This window comes from Papio anubis, chromosome 3 (assembly GCF_008728515.1).
Source record: "Papio anubis isolate 15944 chromosome 3, Panubis1.0, whole genome shotgun sequence".
NCBI lineage: Eukaryota > Metazoa > Chordata > Mammalia > Primates > Cercopithecidae > Papio > Papio anubis.
The window spans coordinates 60,591,366-60,615,891 of NC_044978.1; the positions used below are offsets into that span (position 1 = coordinate 60,591,366).

The window sequence follows — 24,526 nt, forward strand, 5'->3', positions numbered from 1 at the left end:
ATCTCAGCTCAATGCAAGCTCCGCCTCCCCAGGCTCAAGTGATTCTGCTGCCTCAGCCTCCTGAATGGCTGGGACCACCACATCCAGCTAATTCTTGTATTTTTAGTAGAGACGGGGTTTCACCATGTTTGCCAGGCTGGTCTTGAACTCCTGACCTCAGGTGATCTGCCCACCTCGGCCTCCCAAAGTGCTGGGATTACAGGCATGAGCCAATGCGCCCAGCTGATCTTGTGATTATTTACTATGTCCTAGATTACAATACACAGCCCTTGCCACCACTTCCCCACCATGTACCTACAGTACAAAAGCTAATTAATCCTCATAGTTTTTCACACTGAGCCCAGACTTGACTCCATTGTCTTGTTCATCAAGACGCTCAAGGCAACCCTTAGCAATCAGGACTGGCATGTGAAATGAGACCTACGCACCATCCCAGTCTCAACACCGTGAGATGCAAGTACATGACATGCAGAAGCTCCAACCTCTACATACTCTAAAATGAGCTTGCAGAAAAGAAGCTGAGAAGGGCTGGGCACTCAGCTAATGTGAGGTTTCACTGAAGGAAAGCCAGGACAGAGACAAACAGGAGGGAAAAAGAACTCCAGGTTTGCAGCATGACATAAGGAAAATCACTCAAGTTAAAACACATGTGATATGCTTGGAAATGGGGAGCATGCCTGGAAAAGTGTTCATTTAGAGAAGCAGCAATCCACAGCTGAAGAAGGAATCTGAATGGTGTCGCAGAAAAAAAAAAACACTAGAGCAAGTAACTGGAGCATGCCCTTTTGTCACTTAGTCCTGGACTTCAGCTTCCTTAAGGTAAGTGAATGGGGGAGTTAGATCAGAGCGGACATGGGAGTCCCTGGTGCCTAAGCCGAGGAGCCCTGCTTCCACTCTGAATCCATCTCAGCACATCTGACACAGCCAAACAGGCTGAACTCTAAGGCAGGGCTGTGATTCTGACTAACTGAAGCTATGATGGAGCTGCCTTCAACTGGCAATAAGGAGCTTTTTGCTACTCACCTACCTGCCTAAAATACGTTTCTATTCATCATTGGTTAATAAAATAATATAATAATAATACATGGTCTCTCACCCATCTCCTTAAATTCTTCATTGGTCAGTTCCAGCCATGCAGCATCCATGTCATTGAGGTCATAGCGACACACACTGTCAGCCAGCGTCCGGATGTCCACATAGCCCAACTCGGGAGGCTCTGAGCCTGATGACACGATGTACTTCTTGGGCCTGATGAACATGAGGGATTTCTCTTCAGACACAACCCTGCATAACAAAAAACAAGGCAGCTAGGTTACCCTTTCAGTCACAGACAATGAAGTGTGCCACAGGGCCCCAGGTGTCGCTTCCTCTTCCAACCCTCAGAGCCACACGTCATCACTAGAGGCTGAAAACCTGAATGTCACTGCTAATAAAACCTTAACTAGAAGTTGTTAAAGCCTGTGAACAGGAAATAGATATGAATGAAAACACTGTAGAAGCCTTCAAATCTGCTTCCCAGGACACTGCTGTGCCCTGCCCACCACCTCTGACCACTCTGGCCTGCAGCCAACACCAAAACACACTGACCCTTACATTTCAAGAGTTAATCACTTTCCCTTAACCAGACCTGCCCATCCCTGCTGGAGGCCATTAGAACCAGGGCACCACACAGGCAGGGCAGGCACAGCAGACTCTGAGAACCAGAGGGAGATACCCGCCAACACTGACACCTCACAAAAAAAAGCTGGAGAGAGGGAAAAGAAAATTAGGCCTTGGGCTGGGCACGGTGGCCCAAGCCTGTAATCTCAGCACTTCGGGAGGCTGAGGCAGGTGGATCATTTGAGGTCAGGAGTTTCAGACCAGCCTGGCCAACACAGTGAAACCCCATCTCTACTAAAAATACAGAAATTAGCCTGGTATGGTGGCGCACGCCTGTAATCCCAGCTACTTGGGAGGCTGGGGCAGGAGAATCGCTCGAACCCAGGAGGCAGAGGTTGCAGTGAGCCAAGATTGCAACATTGCACTCCAGCCTGGGCAGCAGAGTGAGACTGTCTCAAAAACAAACAAACAAAAAAAAGGAATTAGACCTCGGCCATTATCAACAAATCTAAGAATCAAGAGTCCCAGCCAAGAGGCAGACTGACTCTCCCAACATATACCTATGATCCCAGAAACAGAAGCACAAGTTTCTTCTCCTCCTGATACTGCCACACACTCTCTCCCGACCTTTAACAACCTGGAGTGGTGCTTTCCAACTCACCCCACTCAAAATAAGACAGCATGGGCAAGAAGAGCAAATCACTCCCGACTTGGACCAGAAAAGGCCATCTTCCTAATCACAGGCCCCAGGCCTCAACAAAGTCCTTCCACATCTGCATTTCTGCAGTTTAAATTACTGTCAACAGGCTGCCCAGAGTCTGTCAGAGTACCTTCATCACCCTTATATTATGGGAGTGATTTTATCTACATAACGCTGAGATGGACAAACTGAAGGGATTTATTTCTCCTACTCAACCAAGAGCAGGGATCCAACTGAAAACTTCCACAAGCTGTATTAATGCTCACTTCTGTCCTGGCTCCCCACTGAAAGTGAAGCATTCAGCAAGTGACTCCTAGGCTGGGGCTGCCAGTGCTGAATCAGGTGGTGCTACATCTCAGACACAGGCTCTGAGGCAGATACCTGGTCTGCCCCGCAGAGCCCCGTGACCGCTCCATTCCACAGGTCCCGATTCTAGCCTGTGGGGGCCATCCTGGCACTTCTGATTGCTCACCTAAGCCTGAGTAAGATAGGGGCATATGTTACCACTGGATAGACGCCCCAGAGATCCCAAAATGACAACTCAAATTTGATCATGTTAAGTGCCCAAAACAAGAGACACAAAGTGGGTGACGGCCAGGAAGCAAGTTCAGTCATGACTCAGCGTGGAGAAAGACACTGTTTCACAAAGCAGCAGCCAACTGATGATGGCCGAGAAGCCAGGTGCCAGGTGAGCACAGAGGGCACTCAATCCTCCCTCCTAAGAGGACTCTCCAGGTGGCACGAAGCAGGGCAGTGAGGAAATGAGTAAACAGCTGCAACCTGATTGTGGGGAGAGTCGGCAGGGACTCAGCCCTGAGGGATCTTTAAAGTCAGTAAATTCAGAGAACACACCCTGAGAACAATGTGACCAGTCAAAATAAATCCCTCCAAAACTCCCCTCTCCACAAACCCTAACTGGCAGGTCTGGTCTCCTCACACCTGTCCTCCTCCAAAGGCGGAGGCAACTACACACTTCTCTCCAGGAGAGTCACTCTCCAGAGTGAACATGGAGGGCAGGAAAAGAGGATGAAGACATGTGAACACCCAAATTTTCCTCCCCCAGCCCATCACTTCCCAGGATGTCTTGGAATTTGCCTTCCTCTCATAAGACAGCAGCACCTCCCCACAGTGGTGGCTGTAATGTTAAGTATGGAGGCTCATGGCCCTCAAAACCACTACCCTGTATGCCTGAAGTGTGCTGCTCCTACATTTCTATTTCCACTTGAGGCCTCATGATATTTTATTGCTAACTCAGAAATTGTCTCCTCTCAGATGCCTGCTGTCAGGGAAGAAGAGCGAGGGTGGGTGGAGAGGCTTCTGCCCTCAGGGCATCTCTACCTGGCCACAGGCTGAGGGATAGTCCCCGGGCTCACGGGCACCTGGACCCCTTTTTCCCATTCCTGTCTCCAGGGATCTGCCAACACATAGTACTCATCCGGATTCAGCTGGTAGGAGTCATGCAACTTCATGGCAGTGATCAGGTCTGTCCTAAACACCTGGAAAGGAAGAGAAAGGGACACTGACATTTGATATTTGCATTCTTATTCAGAGTGCTGGCAGCTGCAATGTAACCATGGAGCTGCCATGTAACAAGGTCACTGTATCAACATAGAACAAGCCTGACCTATTACAGAAAACCTTTGCCTGACACGCCTTTTACCTCACTCAGGCATGGGGGGTGGCAGTGCTGAGGGAACCCTGTCCTCTCACTGCCTCAGTCCATAGTGGCCACAACAACTTCAACAAAAAAATCTCTGAAAAATGTCTCTCAGTTCACCAAAAGGGCTGCTGAAAACATGTACCTGGAAATCTCTGAAGGGAGATACTGCACTCAAGGGTGCTCTAGAAATACAACTGCACTAGGCCGGGCGCGGTGGCTCAAGTCTGTAATCCCAGCACTTTGGGAGGCCGAGACGGGCGGATCACGAGGTCAGGAGATCGAGACCATCCTGGCTAACACGGTGAAACCCTGTCTCTACTAAAAATACAAAAAAACTAGCCGGGCAAGGTGGCGGGCGCCTGTAGTCCCAGCTACTCTAGAGGCTGAGGCAGGAGAATGGCATAAACCTAGGAGGTGGAGCTTGCAGTGAGCTGAGATCCGGCCACTGCACTCCAGCCTGGGCGACAGAACGAGACTCCGTCTCAAAAAAAAAAAAAAAGAAATATAACTCCACTAACCATGTAACAACTTCTTCAAGCCAAAACCCAGAACCACCAGGGACTCATCTCCTGTGCTTTTTTTGTTTTTTGGTTTTTTGGGTTTTTTTTGAGATGGAATCTTGTCTGTCCCCCAGGCTGGAGTTCAGTGACACAATCTTGGCTCACTGCAACCTCTGCCTCCCGGGTTCAAGCTATCCTCCTGCCTCAGCACCCCTGAGTAGCTGAGATTACAGGTGCGTGCCACCATGCCCAGCTAATTTTTGTGTTTTTAGTAGAAACAGGGTTTCATCATGTTGGCCAGGCTGGTCTCAAACTCCTGACCTCAAGTGATCCACCTGCCTCGGCCTCCCAGTGTGCTGGGATTACGAGCATGAGCCATGCTCCTGGCCAGGGACTCATCTTCTATAATGAGACTGCCCCCACCCAGGCCCTGCCTCCCAGGGCACCAGGGTTTATGGTATGGCAGCTGGTGAGGTCAAGGTCCGGGCTGGCCTAGAAAAATCTGGAAGAGAAGCAACCACAGGCCACTTGGTTGATGGGCCTGCAAAGAACATGTTTGCACACCTTCACCTGGCATAAATTCTACCTGGGAAGAGTTATTTGTGGGGAAAGGAAATAGAGAAAGTCACTACCCTCTTCCCACTCTGCCAAAAACAGGCAGACCCAACAGTGCCCCTCTACAAAGAGAGCTCCCCAATTCCTTACCACAGGCCAAATGAAGGAAACCGCAGGAAAGGCAGCCCTCCCAGTGCCTATGCCACTGCAGACTCCTGGACCCCTGGCATTCATCCTTGGTCAATGAGGCCTGTCCCTGGGGTGGAGCGCAACACTGCCTCCCAGCCAGGGCTGCACAGCTGGCTCCCTCTCAAGCCTCGTCCTTGGCCCACTGGTGTCTAAGGCTGCATAAGAAAGCTCTGACCTTGGCATCAGGACCAGCCCAAAGTTGTGTTTGGCATCGAGCAAGCTTGCATCTGTAAGCTGTCCTGTCTGTTTACACAAGTCACAATGCTGAACTCTCTTTTCTCAGGACAGGGAGTTCTTTCTTGTGCTACTAAACACAGTTCACACATACGCCTGCTAATAGGTCCATATTTGTTTTTTCTGGTGGCTTTTCAGGCTGGTGATCACTTTAATAAACTTCACCATTATAAACTCTGAGGCAGTGTCTGAATAAAAAGGCCATTTCTCCTGCCTGCCATTTTCAATACGGACTATTCCCCAGTATGCCACTCCTCATTTCTAAAGACCTATTAACAAGCAAGAACTAGGCCATGCACCTCCCACAAAAATCACATGTAATACCAGGATCCTTCCCTTCAAGCACAGAGCCGCTGAAGCAGGTGCCCAGCCCAGTGGACACCAACTCCCTGGCCCCCAAGAGAAAAGTACTTTAAAACCTAAGAGATGGGCCTATATCTTCAAGAAGCCGATCAGGTAAAAACATATTCCAACAAAGTGGTATAAATGGAAAACAAAGGAGTTTGCCAAAAAAGAAAGAAAAATCAAACTGAAGCAGTGAAATGAAAAAAGGCAGCCTGCTATTCCTTTGCTCAAAGACTCGGTCAAGAACTGAAACAAACACCCTCAAATGGACGTCAACTCTGGAGTCTCTAGTAGAGTATGTTAGTGCCTTACATATAGTTTGGACTCAGGGTTGAGAAAAACATCTGGACCAAAATGTGGGGCTGGGACAAAGCCAGCACAGCGACCTGTGCTGCTGGGCCCCCTCCTCAATGCTTGGTGTCAGTGCTAGAAGCAGGTTTCGAACTCCACCACTGGGCACCAGCCTCCGTCACACCAGGTCACAGCTCCTCAGTCCCCCTTGTATTCCTGTGCTGAAGTAACAGGAGTTTAGTGTGAACATCAGAAAGGTATTTTGGGGGTTATGGACACAGCACAAGGAATTAAGAAATAAAGAGCAGCAGAGACGCTCCTGGGCAAAGAAAAGGAAGAGAGCATTAAAGGTTCAAAGGAAAAAAGGCCTGAAATAAAGTAAGGGGAGGAAGTAGCTACCTTCCCAAGCACATCTGATCTCATGCTAAAGTGCCTCCTGGGATGGTTTTCCACAATTCTAAAGGATGTAAACTACTTCCTCATGGAGGAAGCTGTTCCACAACCAAATAACTTCTCCACTCCACAACAGGGCAGCCTTCTGATGTTCCCTATTAGAGCCTGGAAAGTTCCTCTGAGGAGTATCTGCCTCTGTGGAATAACTGCCTCTGCACTGCCATTACAGCATAAGGCTGTCTGTGAACTCATCCCATGAGAAGCAGCACAAAGCAAAGCATTCAACCAAAGAAACTCTTCCTATAATCTTCTCACTTGAAAACTGTGATAAAATAAAATGCTTTTTCTTCAATGATTTAAAGTGCTGTCAAAGGTCTTTAGAATAAACAGACCTCAGGCCTTATAAGGGCCCCTAAACAAATACCAGCAGAAAGAAATGCACCTAAAAGCAACTTTAGATACACAGATAACAAAAGTTTGGGAGCAGAGGAAACATAAGATGAGAAAGAAATTGAGAAAGAGGGGGGAAAACCTTCAGCATAATCCCTAAAACAAAACTCCCGCAGTTACATTGGGTTGTTGCCAAATAAGCCACAAATTCATGGCTAAAACTAACTTGAGGCTGGCAGTGACTTAGCAGCAGCTGAACCCGCTGATCTCCTGGCCAGAGGAAAAGTTATTGGGAGCCAGAGATGGTACAACAGGAAAGGAAAAAAAAAATGTAATGAATAATAATAACACTTACTGAGCACTTTTTATGTGTCAGCAACTATTCACACGCTTTGCATGTATTAGCCTATGTGTATTAACCCACTTAATCCTCACAACAATCCTATGAGGTAGACACTTGTGTTCTCCCCATCTTACAGATTTGGAAACTGAGGCACAAGGATTTGAATACTTTGCCCAGGACTGCACAAATAGACACCACTCAATTAGGTATATGGGGCAACATATATTCATGCACGGTCAGGCAAGCAGTCAAGAAGTACCTCCGAAGGCTTGCGATCTTCATGTCTGGAGCAGGAACTTCTCCTATGCTGGGATCGGGAATTCTGGGACCAAGTAGTTGACAGGCCTAAAGAAACAAACATCCAAATAAGAACCATTAGAAACTGCAGGAGTTACTGAGTGTTCTTAGGGGTTTTCTTACCCAAACTCATCCCAGGCTCACCTCAGCACTGCACCATGAGACCACCTGTGATGCCCTCTTGGCATTCACAGAGCTCTTCCACTTTCATCAGTTATTTAACTCTCATTTCTCATAAGCAGGCCTAATGTGCTCATTCTGTGCAGGGATGCTATATCAAGGACCGCACCCAAAAGGAGAAAGGACTTTTAAGAATACCATGCAGGTGTAGTCTTCACCCATAAGCCTGCACTGAAGAGGTTCAAAGTCTCATGCTGCTAAATACAAATTGAAAAAATAACAGGCCAGGGGTGGTGGCTCACGCCTGTAATCCCAATACTATGGAAGGCCAAGGTAGGTGGACCACCTGAGGTCAGGAGTTCAAGACCAGCCTGGCCAACTTAGAGAAACCCCACCTCTACTAAAAATACAAAAATTATCTTCGTATGGTGGCAGGCACCTGTAATCCCACCTTCTCGGCAAGCCGAGGCAGGAGAATTGCTTGAACCTAGGAGGCAGAGGCTGCAGCGAGCCAAGATTGCATCACCGCACTCCAGCCTGGGAGACAGAGCAAAACTCCGTCAAAAAAAAAAAAAAGAAAAGAAAAAAGAAAACAAAAGAAAAGAAAAACATCTTACTGAGTTTTCAGGAAGCTTTCTAAAACACTTTTTTAAAAAAAGGTTTGACTCGACAAGGCATAAAAACTTAGCAATCCCTAGACAGGGAACCTCAGGCCTATGGGGTAGACGAAGTAGGTAGTATAGTGCCGTAAGTAGGGAGGATGGTAGGTAAACAAACTTAGTGAAGACTAAGGGGCCAACTGCCAAATAACCCCTAAAATTTGCTCCACTTTCCCAAAAAATGCCAATTGGCTCTGTTCTCTGCCTTTCTTACAAAGGGGGTCTACACCTATCATCTGGCCTCCCCCATAACACGGTACCTAACTGCTACCTAACAGGATCTCCCAACTGCTGCCAAGTCTGAGCTCGTGTCTGCCCTGACACTTCTCAGCACCAGCAACTCCATCCTGTCTGAAATACTCCCTCAGCCTCAGTGGCAATTCTCTTTCCACTCTGTGGGCTCCTCCTCTCCATGCATCCCATCAACATGGATTTCTCCTGAACTCTTTGTTCTTTTCTTGCTCCAAATGTTCTCCCCAGGGGGCGCTCACCCATGTCCACAGTCTTACCCAGCACACCCAGAGGAACCTGCCAGACCTACATTCCCAGACTAACCTCCCTTCCAAGCTCCAGATCCATTTTCACCTTCACATAAGACATCAACCCTAAGGTATTCCTTCTATCTATCTGTCAACTCAGCATTATAAAAACTGGGCTCAACATTTTACCCAAACCTGTTCTACCTCTTACATTCCTACTTTGATGTCTATTACCACCATTTCTACTTGACATCAGAAATCTAAGAGTCATCCTAGACTCCTCTCAATCAGGACACAATCAATGGCTGGGTCAATTCAACTTCCCAATAATTCCAGTCCCTTTTCTCCATCTCTGCCTCTGCCTCCTGTTAATTTGTTACAAAGACAACTTAAGTGCAAAACCTTCCACTTGTGGGTGCCGTACTGCTGCCAGAGATCTGAAACAGCCCTAACACCCACATGTAGTATTTGTCCAACTTTCTGATAATTCACCTCCACCTCCTATTTTTAATAATCATCACCCCAATTCTGAATACGTACTGTACCATTTTCCAAAAATTAACAAAATCCAGAAAAATAAAAGCCAAAGGTTAAGGTTAGCTGCCATTCTTCCAGTGAAATCATTTGTCACTCAGACAGGAAGCTCTTATCTCTACAGATTCCAGAGACAGGAACAGAGAATCAAAGCACCCTTAAAACCTTGGGGACCTTAAGAAATAGATTCTGCACATAAGCCTATCATCAGATTTGCAATGACCAAGACCAAATGGGATTGCCACACTTCCCTGACAGGGACAACGTCGGCACTACCCTTGAGCACCAGTTCTGAGGCTCATTACTAGGTCAACTGACTGACTGCTGTTCCGCCAGCAGAATCAGCAGAACTGGACCTCCCGCTGGTGGCCCCATGGCATTTCAGTAAATGTTTTAGAAAATTATTCTTTAAATAAATACTAAGTGTGCCTCTTTAGACTCTAAATGAACAAGAATATTTCACTCCCACACCGAAAGAAATAGTCTGGGCACACTGGGGTGAGCCCAACCTGCAGAAGTTCTAAATCTGGTTATTACTGGAAAGAAAGAAGACAGATGCCAAGTTAGGAACCTGGAGATGAAGGTGGCTGGGTGGCTCCTAGGGTCTATAAAGAGGCCTCTCTTTCTCCCTCTTGTCCTGGAGGCCATCCTCCAGCTGGTCCACAGCCTGAAAGAAGAGAGGAGGAAAAGCATACGCAGTGTCTGGATGGAATTCCCAGAAGGTTTGGGGAAGGAAAGAAAAGCAGAACAAAAAGGGACGATCCTCCTCTGCTTTGAATTACTATGGAAAAGGTTATAAATGATAAGGAACGAAGCCAGAAATTTAGATAATCACTCCATTGCTATACTTTAAAAATTAACATGAACTTGGGAGAAGAGGGTCTCCAGAGTCAAATACTTTCAGAGTTAAAGCAGAAACAACAAATTTGTTCACTCTCAGGTTTTCTGACCCTCTTGTCTCTTCTTGAGGATCTGTCAGGATCCCTCCCAAGTAGTTTCCAAGGTTCCCAGGAAGCTTGCAGCTTTGCTGGCATAGAACACAACCCAAATAATGACACTCATTTGAAAGCTTTTCCTAGGACTGCTTTTATAAATCCTGAAAACTGCTGTCTACGCCATATTTGCTTTTAAAAACAGAGATACAAAGATGCTACATACTTGGTATCCAATAGTAATAACCAAGAGAAACTCTAGTCCACCCAAAAATAGTCTGTTCCTTTTCCTCTTAATTTACCTAGTGTTGATACAATACAGGAGGAAAAGCGAAATTAATCCTATTAAACGCACTTTGCAGATAGGGAAAAACTGATAAAGAAACTAAATTTAAATTATCACTGGCATAAGGAATGATCTTAGCAGCTTATTTAGAAAAGCCAAAAATCAGAAACAACCTAAACATCCACCAACAGACTGTGAATGAAAAAACTCTGGTATATGTATATGTATATATCCATAGAGTGGAATACCACCCAGCAGTAATAAAAAGGAATGAGCTACTGATACATGCAAACATGAATGAATGCTGAAGTAATTCTCCTGAGTGAAAGAAGCCAGATGAAAAACGAGTCCATACTGTATTATTCCATTTACATACAACTCTAGAAATGCAAACTAATCTACAGTGACAGAAAGTAGATCAATGGAAGACTAGAGAAAAGTGGGAGGGAAGGATTATCTTGATTTCAATGATTTCATGAGTAATTCTCCTGAAAGAAGCCAGACCAAAAACAAAAGTCCATACTGTATTATTCTATTTACATACAACTCTAGAAATGCAAACTAATCTACAGTGACAGATCAGTGGAAGACTAGAGAAAAGTGGGAGGGAAGGATTATCTTGATTTCAATGATTTCATGGGTGTAAACATGTCAAAACGTATCAAAGTACACAATTTAAATATATGAGGCTCAGAGGCTCACTGTATGTCAATTATTTCTCAATAAAGCTATTAAACATTTATCACTGAGATACCATCCATTAATAGTAAGGAGAAAAAAATTCTATTTTACTTCACACAAGTGGTCTGTATAAATTTAACCTAGACTTTGCTGATGAACCAAAGAGGGGGTTGTGAACCCAAGGGAACTGCTCTGCCTTCCATGTCCAGGAGCACTTGTGATCTATTCCTTCTCATTTTCTTATTGTATCAAAAAGTTAATCTATCAAGAGCCACTGGTATAAGACAACAGAATTTACAACATAGAGCATAGCTAAGTCAGTCAGTGCTGTGCACACAGCAGATTCTCAATATTTCTCTGAAAAGTAGATAATTTTTTTTAAGAGTCATTGTTGATGACAATCAATCATGCTCTAACCATCACTGTAACCCATGAACTCAAGGTGGCAGGCACTAAGAATTTACTCCTGTTTCACCTAATAGAAGATATACTTTTGAGCTCAAGGAAAATAAAGCAATAATACATTTAAAGATAGATTTGTGGAGCCACTGTTTCCTGCTTGGAATGCACCTACATCTACAGAAACATCATGGAAGGCTACAGGCTAGAGACTCAAAGGGAGTGTCTTGACATTGCTACACCAACACCACTCTATAGCCAGGCTCTCCTCAGACACTCCCAGGCAGTCAGGAAGCTACCAGAATATTATTAAAACCAAAATAATTAACACTCCCTTTTAATTAAAACAAAATTTATAAACACCTGGAAAATACTAGGGGTAGGACAGTGGGGTTAAACCAGAAATTAGAGTATTTTAAATACTGAAAAGACCAGGAGTCAGTGATTTATGCTACAGCAAACCATTAAAAACAGTGTGCTTGCTATTGTTAAAAACTGCGTAAGATTACGCTGGGTTGGTTTGCATTTTGTTTGTTTCCAGAGTGCTGATATTTAATGACAAACTAATTTAAGCATATGACGAATAAAATTTTGTTTTATTTTCTTTTCACTTTCAGGAAAGGAGTTGGGAACTCTAAAAATCTGCTAATAATGTCTAAAAGTATTTTACTGCCATTCACAAGGTAAAATTATTACCTAAAGTTCACTTTACTGACAAATTTAAATGACTTAAAATTCTTTTTTTTTTTTTTTTTTTTTTTTTTTCGGGTTCTCCGCTTTTCCCCCGGGCTGGAGTGCAGTGGCGGATCTGTCACTCCAAGCTCCAGCCTCCCGGGTTCCATGCATTCTCCACGGCCTCAGCCTCGAGTAGCTGGGACTTCTGGCTGCCTGCTTCCGGCTATTTTTTGTATTTCTTAGTAGAGGCCAGGGGTTTCACGTGTTAGCCAGGATGGTCTCGATCTCCTATGACCTCGTGATCCGCCCATCTCGGCCTCCCAAAGTGCTGGGATTACAGGCTTGAGCCACCGGGCCCGGCCGACTTAAAATTCTTGACAGACACTGTTCAGTTAAGAACAATTCTATGTTACATTACCTCATGTTAAACACGGGAAAGACTGAGTGGGGAAAAACATTTTGTCTTGTTTTTAATATCCCCAACTTCCATTAAAACAGAATCCTTTGGGTTAATATAAAGTTATAAAAGGCTCATAGATCGTAGCACCGTGAACATGGACCCTGCCCGGGCATAACGTTCTTTCCGGTCCTATTATACAGACATCTCCAACACTCACTTCCCTTTGAAATATTAAAAATAGCCATGTTGTCTTGCCCTAGATCTAAAATAAGGAAAACCTCAGGAGTAAATCTAACACATATTGCACACACCTTCCACATTTGGTAGCTAGTGTGTGGTAAGCTTCTCATATTGTGCCATGCACAAAAGGTTCAGAAATTAGAATGAATGGCAGTCTTCGTGTTCGCTGCACTACAAAATGCAAACTATGAAAGAACCTTGCCACTGATCAAACGGTAGTCCTCCTGTCTCAGTCACTGCTCTGGACACTAAATAATATGCTGGTATCTGTCTTTAGAGGTGTTAAACCAGCTTAACAAAGTAAGATGCTTAAAACTGGCAAGTATCGAGTCCAGCAGTTTGGTGTCACATCAAGGGCACACAGACCTGACAAACGCACCTACAAGTTACTTAAAAGCCAAGCTAGGCCGGGCGCGGTGGCTCAAGCCTGTAATCCCAGCACTTTGGGAGGCCGAGACGGGCGGATCACGAGGTCAGGAGATCGAGACCATCCTGGCTAACACGGTGAAACCCCGTCTCTACTAAAAATACAAAAAAACTAGCCGGGCGAGGTGGCGGGCGCCTGTAGTCCCAGCTACTCCGGAGGCTGAGGCAGGAGAATGGCGTAAACCCGGGAGGCGGAGCTTGCAGTGAGCAGAGATCCGGCCACTGCACTCCAGCCCGGGCTACAGAGCAAGACTCCGTCTCAAAAAAAAAAAAAAAAAAAAAAGCCAAGCTAGCCTTGTACTGAGTAAAGCAAGGCTGTGTTAACTCTCATCTCAAATTAGGCAAATTTAATCCAGTTACTATTTGCTTTAGCTGCATGATAGAGGACAAGCATCTGATATAACTGTCATTTAGATCAGGGGCTGACCCTATACCTACCATAGTTTTTTACCCCAACATAGCCCAGCTCTACAGCCCAACTCACTTCTACTTCCAACAAACAAAGGCATCATACATACATTCAAAGAACTGGCCTATAAATGTTTCAACATACTTAAATATACTTAGGCCTTCAACCAACTGACACACAAACATTTGACACTCACCCACCATTTCTGCTGAGGTCCAAGTACAAGTCAGTGGGAAAATTACTAATTTTAAATTTCAGTTGGCTTCCTTTCTGCCCATTCCTTATCACAGGTGATGGGGCAGAGCCTGGCTCTGATAGGTGGGGAGACAGAGCACTTCACCCTAGCCCAGGTGTAGAAGCAGGGAGACCAGAGAGGGCCCACAAGGAGCCTGGCTCCAGGCCTTCTTCCCACAGAAAGTCAACAAATCTCTGAAACTTAAAGGAAGTCAGACAAGAACAAGAAGCCCTGCTCTACAACGTTAGGAAAATCTTAACAGTATCAGCACACTGCTCTCTTTCTGTGTGAAGGAAGGAATGAGACCAATCTCCCTTTGGACTTTTGAGAGACACCAAATTTAAAAACAACCAAAATCGACAAAAACACCATTTGCTACATAGATATAAAGATGCTGATCATACTCAGGAGGCTGATGCAGGAAAATCACTTGAACCTGGGAGGTGGAGGTTGCAGTGAGCTGAGATCACGCCACTGTACTCCAGCCTGGGCAACAGAGCAAGACTCCATCTCAAAAAAAAAAAAAACCAGTGTTGATCAGAGCTAGCTACTATTGGCCTGAGATAACCAACAATATATAATTCCTGATAAAAACAAGGATACTTGATGTCTTAATTAGCCTCCACAAGTTTACTGAAGATAAAATGAAATGTCCTTTAGGTTTTAGAAAAATAGTTGATTCTTGAACAACACGGGTTTTAACTGCCCGGTTCACTTATGCGAGAATTTTCTTTCTGCCACCCCTAAGACAGCAAGACCAATGCCTTCTCTTCCTCCTTCTCCTCTTCTACCTACTCAACATGAAGACGAGGATGAAGATTTTCATGATGATCTACTTTTACTCACTGAATAGTATATTTTATATATATATACACACACACATATATATTTTTTCTCTTCTTTATGATGTTCTTAATATTCTCTCTAGCTTACCTTATTGTAAAAATACAGTATATAATACATATGACATATAAAATATGTTTATTTATGTTATTAGTAAGGCTTCCGGTCAACAGTAGGCTATTAGTAGTTAAGTTTTTGGGAGCCAAATGTTATACAAAGAATTCTGATTTGCAGGGTGGGGGGAGTTGTTCAAGGGTCAACTGTACTTAAAGTAGTTAGTGGACCCTATTCCCACATTTGCCAAATTCCTAACGACAGGATCCTGGGCTGGAAAGCAGAAAATTAAGGGTTTACCTTGGCCACACTCTGGCGCAATGTGTAACTTCAGAGACTGGCTGAGCCACCCAGTACCAGAAGCCCAGCAACTTCAGACGCTGCCTGCAAACACCCCAACATTACTCCATCCAACTGCAGGGCTGGACCTCCAGGGCACCTGGAGAAAGGCTTCAACTATGACTGCAGTTGTGTAAGGGCTTGCACCTGGCACAGAAAATGCCTGTCCATCCCCAACTGTAAATACCACACCGGTATTCCTCTGGAACAGGCCAGAAAACAAGGCAAAGGGCTCCAGACCAGAGGCCAGCAAGTCCCAGCCATGGCTGTGGCTGGTGCTGCAGCCCCATGCTGACGTCTGCAGCTGCCTCTCCTTCACTTGGACATGGTCTGCACTGGGCTGGGAAGTGCTGCCAAAATTCTGTCAGGCCTGCAGGCTGGAGAGGCTGAGGTGTGGCCACTGCATAGACCCTGTCCTTCTTGTAAGCAGAACTTTCCAAATGCACAGGCCCGGCTGAAGGCAGGCAGGGTATGGGTAGTTAACCCAGGTAGGGCTCATTTTGTGGACCTGAATGCAGGGACAGAAGGCATGCCCCCCCGACGCTGGCCACCCAGTTATATACAAAAGGAAGGCTCCAATGCAAATGAGTGGGTTGGTGGCAAAGGCCTACACTGTGAACCGGCTGCCTTCAGACGGGATGGAAAGGGGTGTGTTCCATGGAAATGAGCATGTGCATCTTTTTATAAGCCTGGCATTCCAGAAGTTCTTAATGAGAACTCTGTGTTTACCACTACCATCATCCACCTTATCAAATCATTGAGCGTGGACAGACAGCATGGCCATAAAGCATCAACATATACTTTATATTGAACCAGCTGTATGACAAAAGGACGACCAACCTTCTACTAGCAACTATCATTCCTCTCCTCCACCACCAGATTTCCATGTTTAAGCCTAGGCTAACCCTTTGGTAACCTATATTTACCTTAATTCTCCACGCCCAGCTTCTTGACAGAGGCCAGTACAGACTTGTGACTTGACACACACACTTTTGGTTGAGACTGTGAACACTCTCTTCTTCCTTCATTTCTAACCAGAATTCTAGGTGGAATTTTTTTTTTTTAACAGAGATGCGTTCTCGCTTTGTTGCCCAGGCTGGTCTCCAATTCCTGGGCTCAAGCAATCCTCCCAGCTCAGCCTCCCTAAGTGTCAGGATTACAGTCATGAGCCACCGTATCTGTCCTGAACATATATATTTTAGATGAAATATTTGGCCGGTCACGGTGGCTCACGCCTGTAATCCCGACACTTTGGGAGGCCAAGGCAGGCGGATCTCGAGGTCAGGAGATCAAGACCATCCTGGCTAAGATGGTGAAACCCTGTCTCTACTGAAAAATACAAAAAAGTAGCCATGTGTGGTGGCAGGTGCCTGTAGTCTCAGTCACTCGGAGGCTGAGGCAGCAGAATGGCATGAACCCAGGAGGCAGAGCTTGCAGTGTGCCAATATCGTGCCACTGCACTCCATCCTGGGCGACAGAGCGAAAACTCCGTCTAAAAAAAAAAAAAAAAGAAATATTTGGTCTTCTAGGGCTTTTATGGGCTGAATTGTACCCCCCATCCCCAAATGTGTACTTTGAAGTCCTAACCTCCAATCTCAGAATATGACTATAATTTGGAGACAGGGCCCTGAAAGGGGTGACTGAGTTAAAATGAGGCTAGGCTATTAGGGAGGGCCGTAATCCAATTTAGTCACACCGAGGCACACCAGGGATGCCTGTGCAGAGGAAAGGCCAAGTAAGAACACAGTAAGAAGGTGGCCATCTACAAACCACAAGAGGCCTCAGAAGAGACCACACCTGCCAGCACCTTGGACTTCTAGTCTCCAGAACTGTAAGAAAACAAATTTCTGTTGCTTTAAACTACTCAGGCTGTGGTACTTTTCTGTAGCATCCTAAGCTGACTAATATGGGGCCTTCTGGGCTACTAGGAGCCTCTGGACAACTGAGAGGGACTAAACTAAGCCAGGGTCCAGAACTACACTGTCCAATACAGTAGACACTAGCCACGTGTCTTCAAATTTTTTAATTCATTAAAATTAGCAAAGGTTTAAAATTCAGCTCCTCGGTTGCACTATGTTAGGACATTCTCATCCTATGGAACAATGCTGGTCCAGAAAAGAGAAGGCTCTAAATCTGAGAGAACATCCAGGAGAAAGTTTTCTAACCCAGCTCTCCCAAGGAGGAAGAGAGGCAGTGACGAGAGCAGACAGAGTGAGCATACACCTGATGCTCAACGCGGAGAAAAATATTTAAATAGGGCTCTTACGCTTTTATTGGGCATTATCTTTATGTGGAGGTAATTCATCAGGCAGTCTTCTGACTAATTCTGACTCTAAAAGCAAGATTTTTTTGAGACGGAGTCTCGCTCTGTCGCCAGGCTGGAGTACAGGGGCTGCGATCTCGGCTCACTGCAACCTCCACCTCCTGGGTTCAAGTGATTCTCCTGCCTCAGCCTCCAGAGCAGCTGGGACTTCAGGTGTGCAGCATCACGCGCAGCTAATTTTTAGTAGAGATGGGGTTTCACCATGTTGGCCAGGATGGTCTTGATCTCTTGACCTTGTGATCCGCCCGCCTCAGCCTCCCAAAGTGCTGGTATTACAGGCATGAGCCACCGGGCCAGGCAAGACTTTTTTTTTTTTTAATTAATGCAGGACAAAATTATGTACTCAAGCAAACAGCATTTATGGAGTACTTATAACTCACAAAGACACTTTGATAGGCGCCACACAGGGGCAGAGAAGAAATTTCAAAGCATGTTTTTGCCTCAGGGAGTAAAATGCCTAAAACTGTAAACATCAGAAAACAGGTAGGGAGGATTATGAAACGACAAGCGCCTCAGAAGTTCGGAAGGGGGCATCCCAATCCCAAAGGCTTGGACGGGCGGCTTTACCTGCCTGCACTTGGAAACAGACCTTCAATACCTTTTTCTGAAATAAGAGGAAAGGTCTTTCCCTCTGGAGCCCCTACACCCTCTCTCAACTAGTTCACTTCTCTCCTGCTGCCAACATCAGCAGTCAGCCCTAAAACTCTCAATTCCTTAGAGCTCCTCATCGCAAGCCCTTCACACCTGACACTCTCCCATAACGGCCAGTTCTCCTCCCCAATAGCCCCATGGCTGTGCCAAGCACACTAACTGAAATACCACTCTGAGTTCTGTTTCTCATGTTCCTGGTACCCTCTTCTGAACAGAGTCGCACCTAGAAAGCAAAGCCTTGCTTTCTAATGTGCAGCTTTTAATTTGCTGAAAACTTGGAGCACAGAAAACTGAAAATAACCCTATTTGCCTAAAAAGTATTTCACCCTTAAGGATCCATACAACCTTCATCTCCTCTACAGGATTCCCTGCCCTCCCCTCCTCTGAATCTGTATCTGCATCTGTTTCCACAGTGCATCAAAAAGACATCTCTATTACTGCCCTGATGACTTTCCCATCAGAGCTGTTCTTATATATGTCTAAAGCACAGTTCCTTGAAAGCAGGCCCAGCTCCTTTCCCATCACACAAGCATTCTTTCAAGGCGTACTGGGTTTAATCTGTAATGTAAAACAGAAGCTAACAGGCTAGAGCTCAGGCACTGTGCTAGGTACAAAATTTCCCTGTTATCTGAGAGGAGCTCTTCTCTGAGTAGTCTGTTAGCTTCTCAATACACAGACACTGTGTGATATTTATTTTGACTGCCTGGAAGCCAACTAACTTCTGGTTCTCAGCTGCACTGTGAAAATATGAAGTTGCCAGAGAGCTGAGATACAGACAGTAGTAGTATTAAATACAGTCACATTAAAACCAAGTGAAGAGCAGGGACTTTCGACCTATTAAGAACCTGTACTTAATAATTTTCACATCACACTAGGCAGTCTTCAACCTCCCCTTGTATTGAGTTGAACCAGTTAATGATTACCTGGCTTTGATTAAGTTCCCCTTTCACAAAGCACAACTGCGAAGTACCATAAATGATGTTTAGGAAAACCAGACACACCAGTGACCCTTAGAACTGGATTATTCCTCCCAGGATAACAAATAGGAAGCCTCAGGAATGCTTGCTTGCAATCAACCTTACCCAGCAAGATCTGGTTACAGACCTGCAGTATCACACTCAGGTATGTTTCTCCAGGCTTTGGCTTTCTCTGACCTGCCTGATATGCAAAGGGCCTCGGCTATTTAAAGCATTACATTAAAAAATCATGTTTTCACCCTGACCCAAACCCTGGTAGGCTCCAAGAACAACAAAGCAGGACTTACTGCCATTGTCGTCAGAATCCTCACTGCTGCTGGGAAGGCGACCTCGTTTCATGATCTCCCCGGGAAACAGCAGGCAGCCTGCAAAGCAATGAGACAGCACTTAACCCAAGATGATAATACACAATCATCAAGTTGTGCTTCAGATGGCAGCCCAGGATTCACAGCAAACAAAAGCAAACAAAAGGCTTTAAGTAGCATTTGAATTGTAAACAGTAAAAAGACCAAAGATACATAATTAGGTACAATCATTAACAGACCAGGTTAAAAAAGGAGGGGGAAGGGTGGAGAAGTCACGTATCAGTAGGTCTCCCAAAGGTGCCAGGTTTCTTTCTATATTCCTGTGACATTATTACTATAACTACTCCAGGAGTATTTAGCTGACTGGCAGCAAGCACTGCAGAAAAAAATCCACAGCAATGAACACTGTACTGTGCTTCTTCACTACAGACAGATTCATATTTTATGCGTACATGTTGGGGGTGGGGTTGTGCCTGGATGTGTGAATATTTACACTGCACTGGGCATGATTATGCTTCTCGGGCAAATTATACTAAAATAACCCTAAAAGCCGAAAGAAACAAAACAAATGGGGTAATAGGAATGCAAATGTCTCCTCCAGCCATCTCCAACCCCACAGATGGAACAGGAAGGAACCACAGACATTATACAATTTTGATCCAGACCCCTCCCTTTCACATTAAGAAACTAAAGCCAAGAAAGGTTAAGCAGCAACTTCCCCAAGGTCATGTTGTGGGAATGGAGCTCCTAATTCCAAATCCAATACTATTTCCCCTCCACTTCACCTCAACTCCCTTCAGGACAAATACAACCAAATCCAGCCAAAATAAGAAGTCAGTTTGTACAAAGACCCAGCGCACCTGGCCAACTCCTCCCAGGTAGCTGATGATAACAGAATTCTAGCACTACCCTCAAGTATGAGAAAGGCTGCATTTAGGTAAGAAGGCAGTGGACTGAGACAGAATGGCCAGTCAATGAACGTATACAGATGATCTCACGGTTACATTCACACAGGGCAGCTCTCTAAACAAATACAAAAAGCTTTTCCGAATTAAAATTACTGATCAATCTGACATCTTTAGGGCACTGGTCTGTCAGTTCAATGAATCCGAAAGAGGAAAGGGAACTTTTTCAAGTCAGAAAAAGTATGGTAGTCCATCACCTACCTACGCATCCACTCTCTCAGAAAAGTACAGCCTAACCTCCTCCTCATTGGGAATCACAATATGTGTGATGTGGTGTTAACAATGCAAATGTGGCCAGGCATGGTGGCTCACCCCTGTAATCCCAGCACTTTGGGAGGCAAAGGCAGGAGGATCACTTGAGGTCAGGAGTTCAAGACTAGCCTGGCCAACACTGTGAAACCCCATCTCTACTAAAAATACAAAAATTAGCCAGGTATGGTGGCAGGTGCCTGTAATCCCAGCTACTCAGGATGCTGAGGCAGGAGAATCACTTGAACTCAGGAGGCGGAGGTTGCAGTGAGCTGAGATCACACCACTGCACTCCAGCCTGGGCAACAGAGACCCCGTCTCAACACACATACACACAACAACAACAACAACAACAGAAGTGTGGCACATAGGAATGGTGTGGAGAAAAAAATGTGGAAAACCGGGCCGGGCGCAGTGGCTCACACCTGTAATCCCTGCACTTTGGGAGGCCGAGGCGGGCGGATCACAAGTTCAGGAGTTGGAGACCAGCCTGACCAATATGGTGAAACCCCGTCTCTACTAAAAATACAAAAATTAGCCGTGCATGGTGGCGCGCATCTGTAATCCCAGCTACTCAGGAGGCTGAAGCAAGAGAATCGCTTAAACCCAGGAGGCGGAGGTTGCAATAAGTGGAGATCACACCACTGCACTCCAGGCTATGGGACAGAGTGAGATTCCCTCTCAAAAAAAAAAAAAAAGAAAGAAAAATGTAGAGAACCACTGTGACTGAATAAGAAAGCAATTTTAAAAAACTAAAACTCCACTCTAAAAGGGCCTATAAAAGAGCAGTCAAAAAACCCTAAACTCCCTTTTCCTTTGACAGGTCATTTCACAGTTTATCACCCTTTGTTAAAATTGTATATAAGCCTTCAGGTCTAACTCTTTTTGGGTTTTTTCTCTTTGGTGAAGTCTCCTTCCCTTTACCCCTACGTGGCACATAAAAATATCAACATCATGAAGTTTGCTTGCCTTTTCTCCTGTAATGTCTTTTGTCATTTAATTCAGACTCGCGTGAACTGAACCTAAAAGAGTAGATGAAAAGTTTTTCCTATACTACACTTAAAAAGTGGATCTACACAATTCACTCAAATATTTAGGTCCCTAATCTATAACTGCAATATTTTATATTTCCTTCCTGAGAAACTCACCCAGTTAAAGTCTGTGGGTTTTTTGTTTATCAATTGATTCTTCAAAAGCCATTAAAACGATGTACCAAGAGAAAGCCTGAACATGAGTCCTGATCAATATGGATCATGGACAATATGGATTATGGACATGCTTTGGAAGCTGGGGTTTCATGCTGTAGGCATAGTCAAGTCCTAAAACCCACTCCATCCCTTTTCCAAGAGCCCCACTCACCCACAGCCAGGCAATCTGCAACTTGGCCTGGGGCAAGCCCACTCCAGCCCTCAGGTTCCATAACCAAGAAACATGTGTGGTCCACTCCCTATTCGACTGTTTTCTCTGCCCTGTGTGTGTCAAAAACACCAACTGCAGACAGCTAAGCTCTCCAACCTTCTAGAGAATGCACCCCGGGTTCCCTCAGGATCCAGCAAGAGGTAAAAGGGAAAAGGGAAAGGCAGAGGACCACTCACTCCTAACAGCTTCAGCTCCCCAAAGCCAACATTACAAAAGAGTGCTAAAAAAAATTGGTACTAGGCTGGTCGTGGTGGCTCACACCTGTAATCCTACCACTTTGGGACACCAGGGCAGGAGGACTATACTTGAACCTAGGACCAGACTGGGCAACATAGGGAGACCCCTATCTCTACAAAAAAAATAAAAAATTAGATTTATCTAATAGAGTAGTTTTAAAAATCTTTTTGAATCAAAATACTTACTTTCCAGCTTTCAAACACAACTCCCTGAGGAAGCACTTCAACAGTCACTAAATAAAGAACGCGAGCATTGGCCAAAATACAATGATGCACCTAAACACACATAAATACTCTCTTAAGGAAAATTATTCAAGTAAAAGAAGAGTAAAAATAGTATTTTCTTTCTAATGAAATCCATTTTCATCCACCCTGAAGATCTTGAGTAATGAGGGTTTGAGAGTGCTGTATTTGCTTCTCCAGGGAACTTGGCACAGTAATGGGGGTTAGTGCTCTGCAGAATTTCCTCCTCTGTGGCTCTAAAGTACTTAAACCTTGACATCAAGCTGATTTATCTCACCCAGGATTACTTACTGTATCAGAAAATCAAAATATATGTTACTATCTTTAAGCTACACAATACAGTGGTTGTATGCTGCAAACACCTGCCCCAATAAAAGCCAGCATCTGCATCATCACCTTTGCTGACTCTTAGGGCAATGGCTAATTACTATCTAGACGGTAGTAAGGTAAGTAATAACCAATTAAAATGGCTATTCACAACACCCCAAAGTAGCAAGAAGATATAATGGCACATAATGCAGCCAACAAACATTTGAGTATCTCATATATTAGGAGGTGCTGGATGAAAATTACTATCCCTGACCTCATAGAGCTTCTGGCCTACTTGAGGAGACAGGCAAGCAACAGAAATTCAATACTGTTTGTGCCTGACAGTGGTAAATACAGAGTTCTACAGGAATACAGGAGGTGGATAAAAGTCAGAGAAGGCTGATAAGACTGAGCTGAGTCCTGAAGAACAAAGAGGAGGAAGCGAGAAAAAGGAGCATGTTTGGGGCAGAGCACCGTACTTACCAACACATGTGTAACACAGCATATTACTCTGGGTAGCATCTTTATACACATCCATTCTCACCTTATAGCCAATTGCCAAGGTTTACTGATTCATAACACTATGACTCTTTGAAGTCCCTGTATGCCCCGTGGGTTTGTCCTTCAACTACTTGTACATAGAAAGCTTTAAACACCCATTCTCCAAACTATGATTTCTTCCCACTTCCAATTAATACTATAACAAATTAATTACACCCCATGAGGTAACCTCATCAAACTACTATATGCAGATCTCTCCCTCCATTCCACATTACAAATAGGTCTAAGTCCAAACTGTCCAACCAAAAATGAAGTTTTCTGACTTCTCACAGCTTTACTCAGGCATCTGTTCTAGCAAGCCCCAAGACCCAGAGCTTGCACTGGTTGGGCCAGTCCTCTTCCCTGAACACTCCACTTTCTTTCAGTTCTCATTCTCTGCTAATGCTGCTCCTGTTGCTTCTTGCTCCCTACCTATCCTAATCCCACCTCTTTTCTGGGGCTCAGCTCAAAGTCACTAACCACTCCAACTCCAAACACTTATATTCTGTACTGCTCAGTTCAACTTTCTTCCTCTTTTAGAACTTTTTCACTTTGCTTTTCAATGCACTGTTACCTTAATAGTATCATTGAAAAAAATTACTCATGACACTTGTTAGAAATGGTAAAGCAGATTTTACTCGAGGGGGACCATGGTGGTAGGTACAGGGAACACTGCAGTGGGATCCTGCAGTGGGGGACGGAGACTGAACGCAACTCAGATCCCAACAGAGGTGGAGATCTATAACCAAAGAGCAGGGTGGGGCCAGTGGATAGAAGATTATTAAACAGAAATATCAAGGATAAGGGGTTTATGGCTAAACTAATTTGTTAGGACTATTCTTGAAGACAGGTCAGGATAAGATAGGACAGAGCGGTCAGATACCCAGGTGAAGAATTTTCTCTAAACTGATTTTAACAGGATTTTTGCTTCAGTTGGATTCAACAATAATACAAAGAGAAGGCCATGGTAGTGCCCACTCACGTGGAGGACCAGAGGAGCGTGACTAAAGTTTTGGTCAAAGGAGTCTTTGTCAGTATTCAATCAACTAAAGCCTTGCATCATGACTTAAATGTTTCGTGTGTGTCTCTAAAGATTACAGCA

At 44.8% G+C, this 24,526-nt stretch overlaps 1 protein-coding gene across 9 annotated transcripts in view; it reads right to left on the reverse strand.

The window, feature by feature from the left end:
• JADE1 (jade family PHD finger 1) overlaps positions 1-24,526 on the reverse strand; it is a 67,736-nt gene that overhangs the window by 26,225 nt on the left and 16,985 nt on the right. For 8 of the 9 annotated variants that reach the window (XM_003899183.4, XM_009207561.3, XM_003899184.4 and 5 more), the window contains exons 2-5: positions 19,446-19,523; positions 7,459-7,544; positions 3,638-3,795; positions 1,097-1,284 (exon numbers count right to left, since the gene is read on the reverse strand). In XM_003899183.4, coding sequence (XP_003899232.1) covers positions 1,097-1,284; positions 3,638-3,795; positions 7,459-7,544; positions 19,446-19,497 — 484 coding nt within the window. In that variant the 5' untranslated portion in view covers positions 19,498-19,523. Of the gene's footprint in view, positions 1-1,096; positions 1,285-3,637; positions 3,796-7,458; positions 7,545-9,859; positions 12,308-19,445; positions 19,524-24,526 lie in introns of those variants that run through there. The other variant, XM_021938789.2, reaches the window with a different exon arrangement.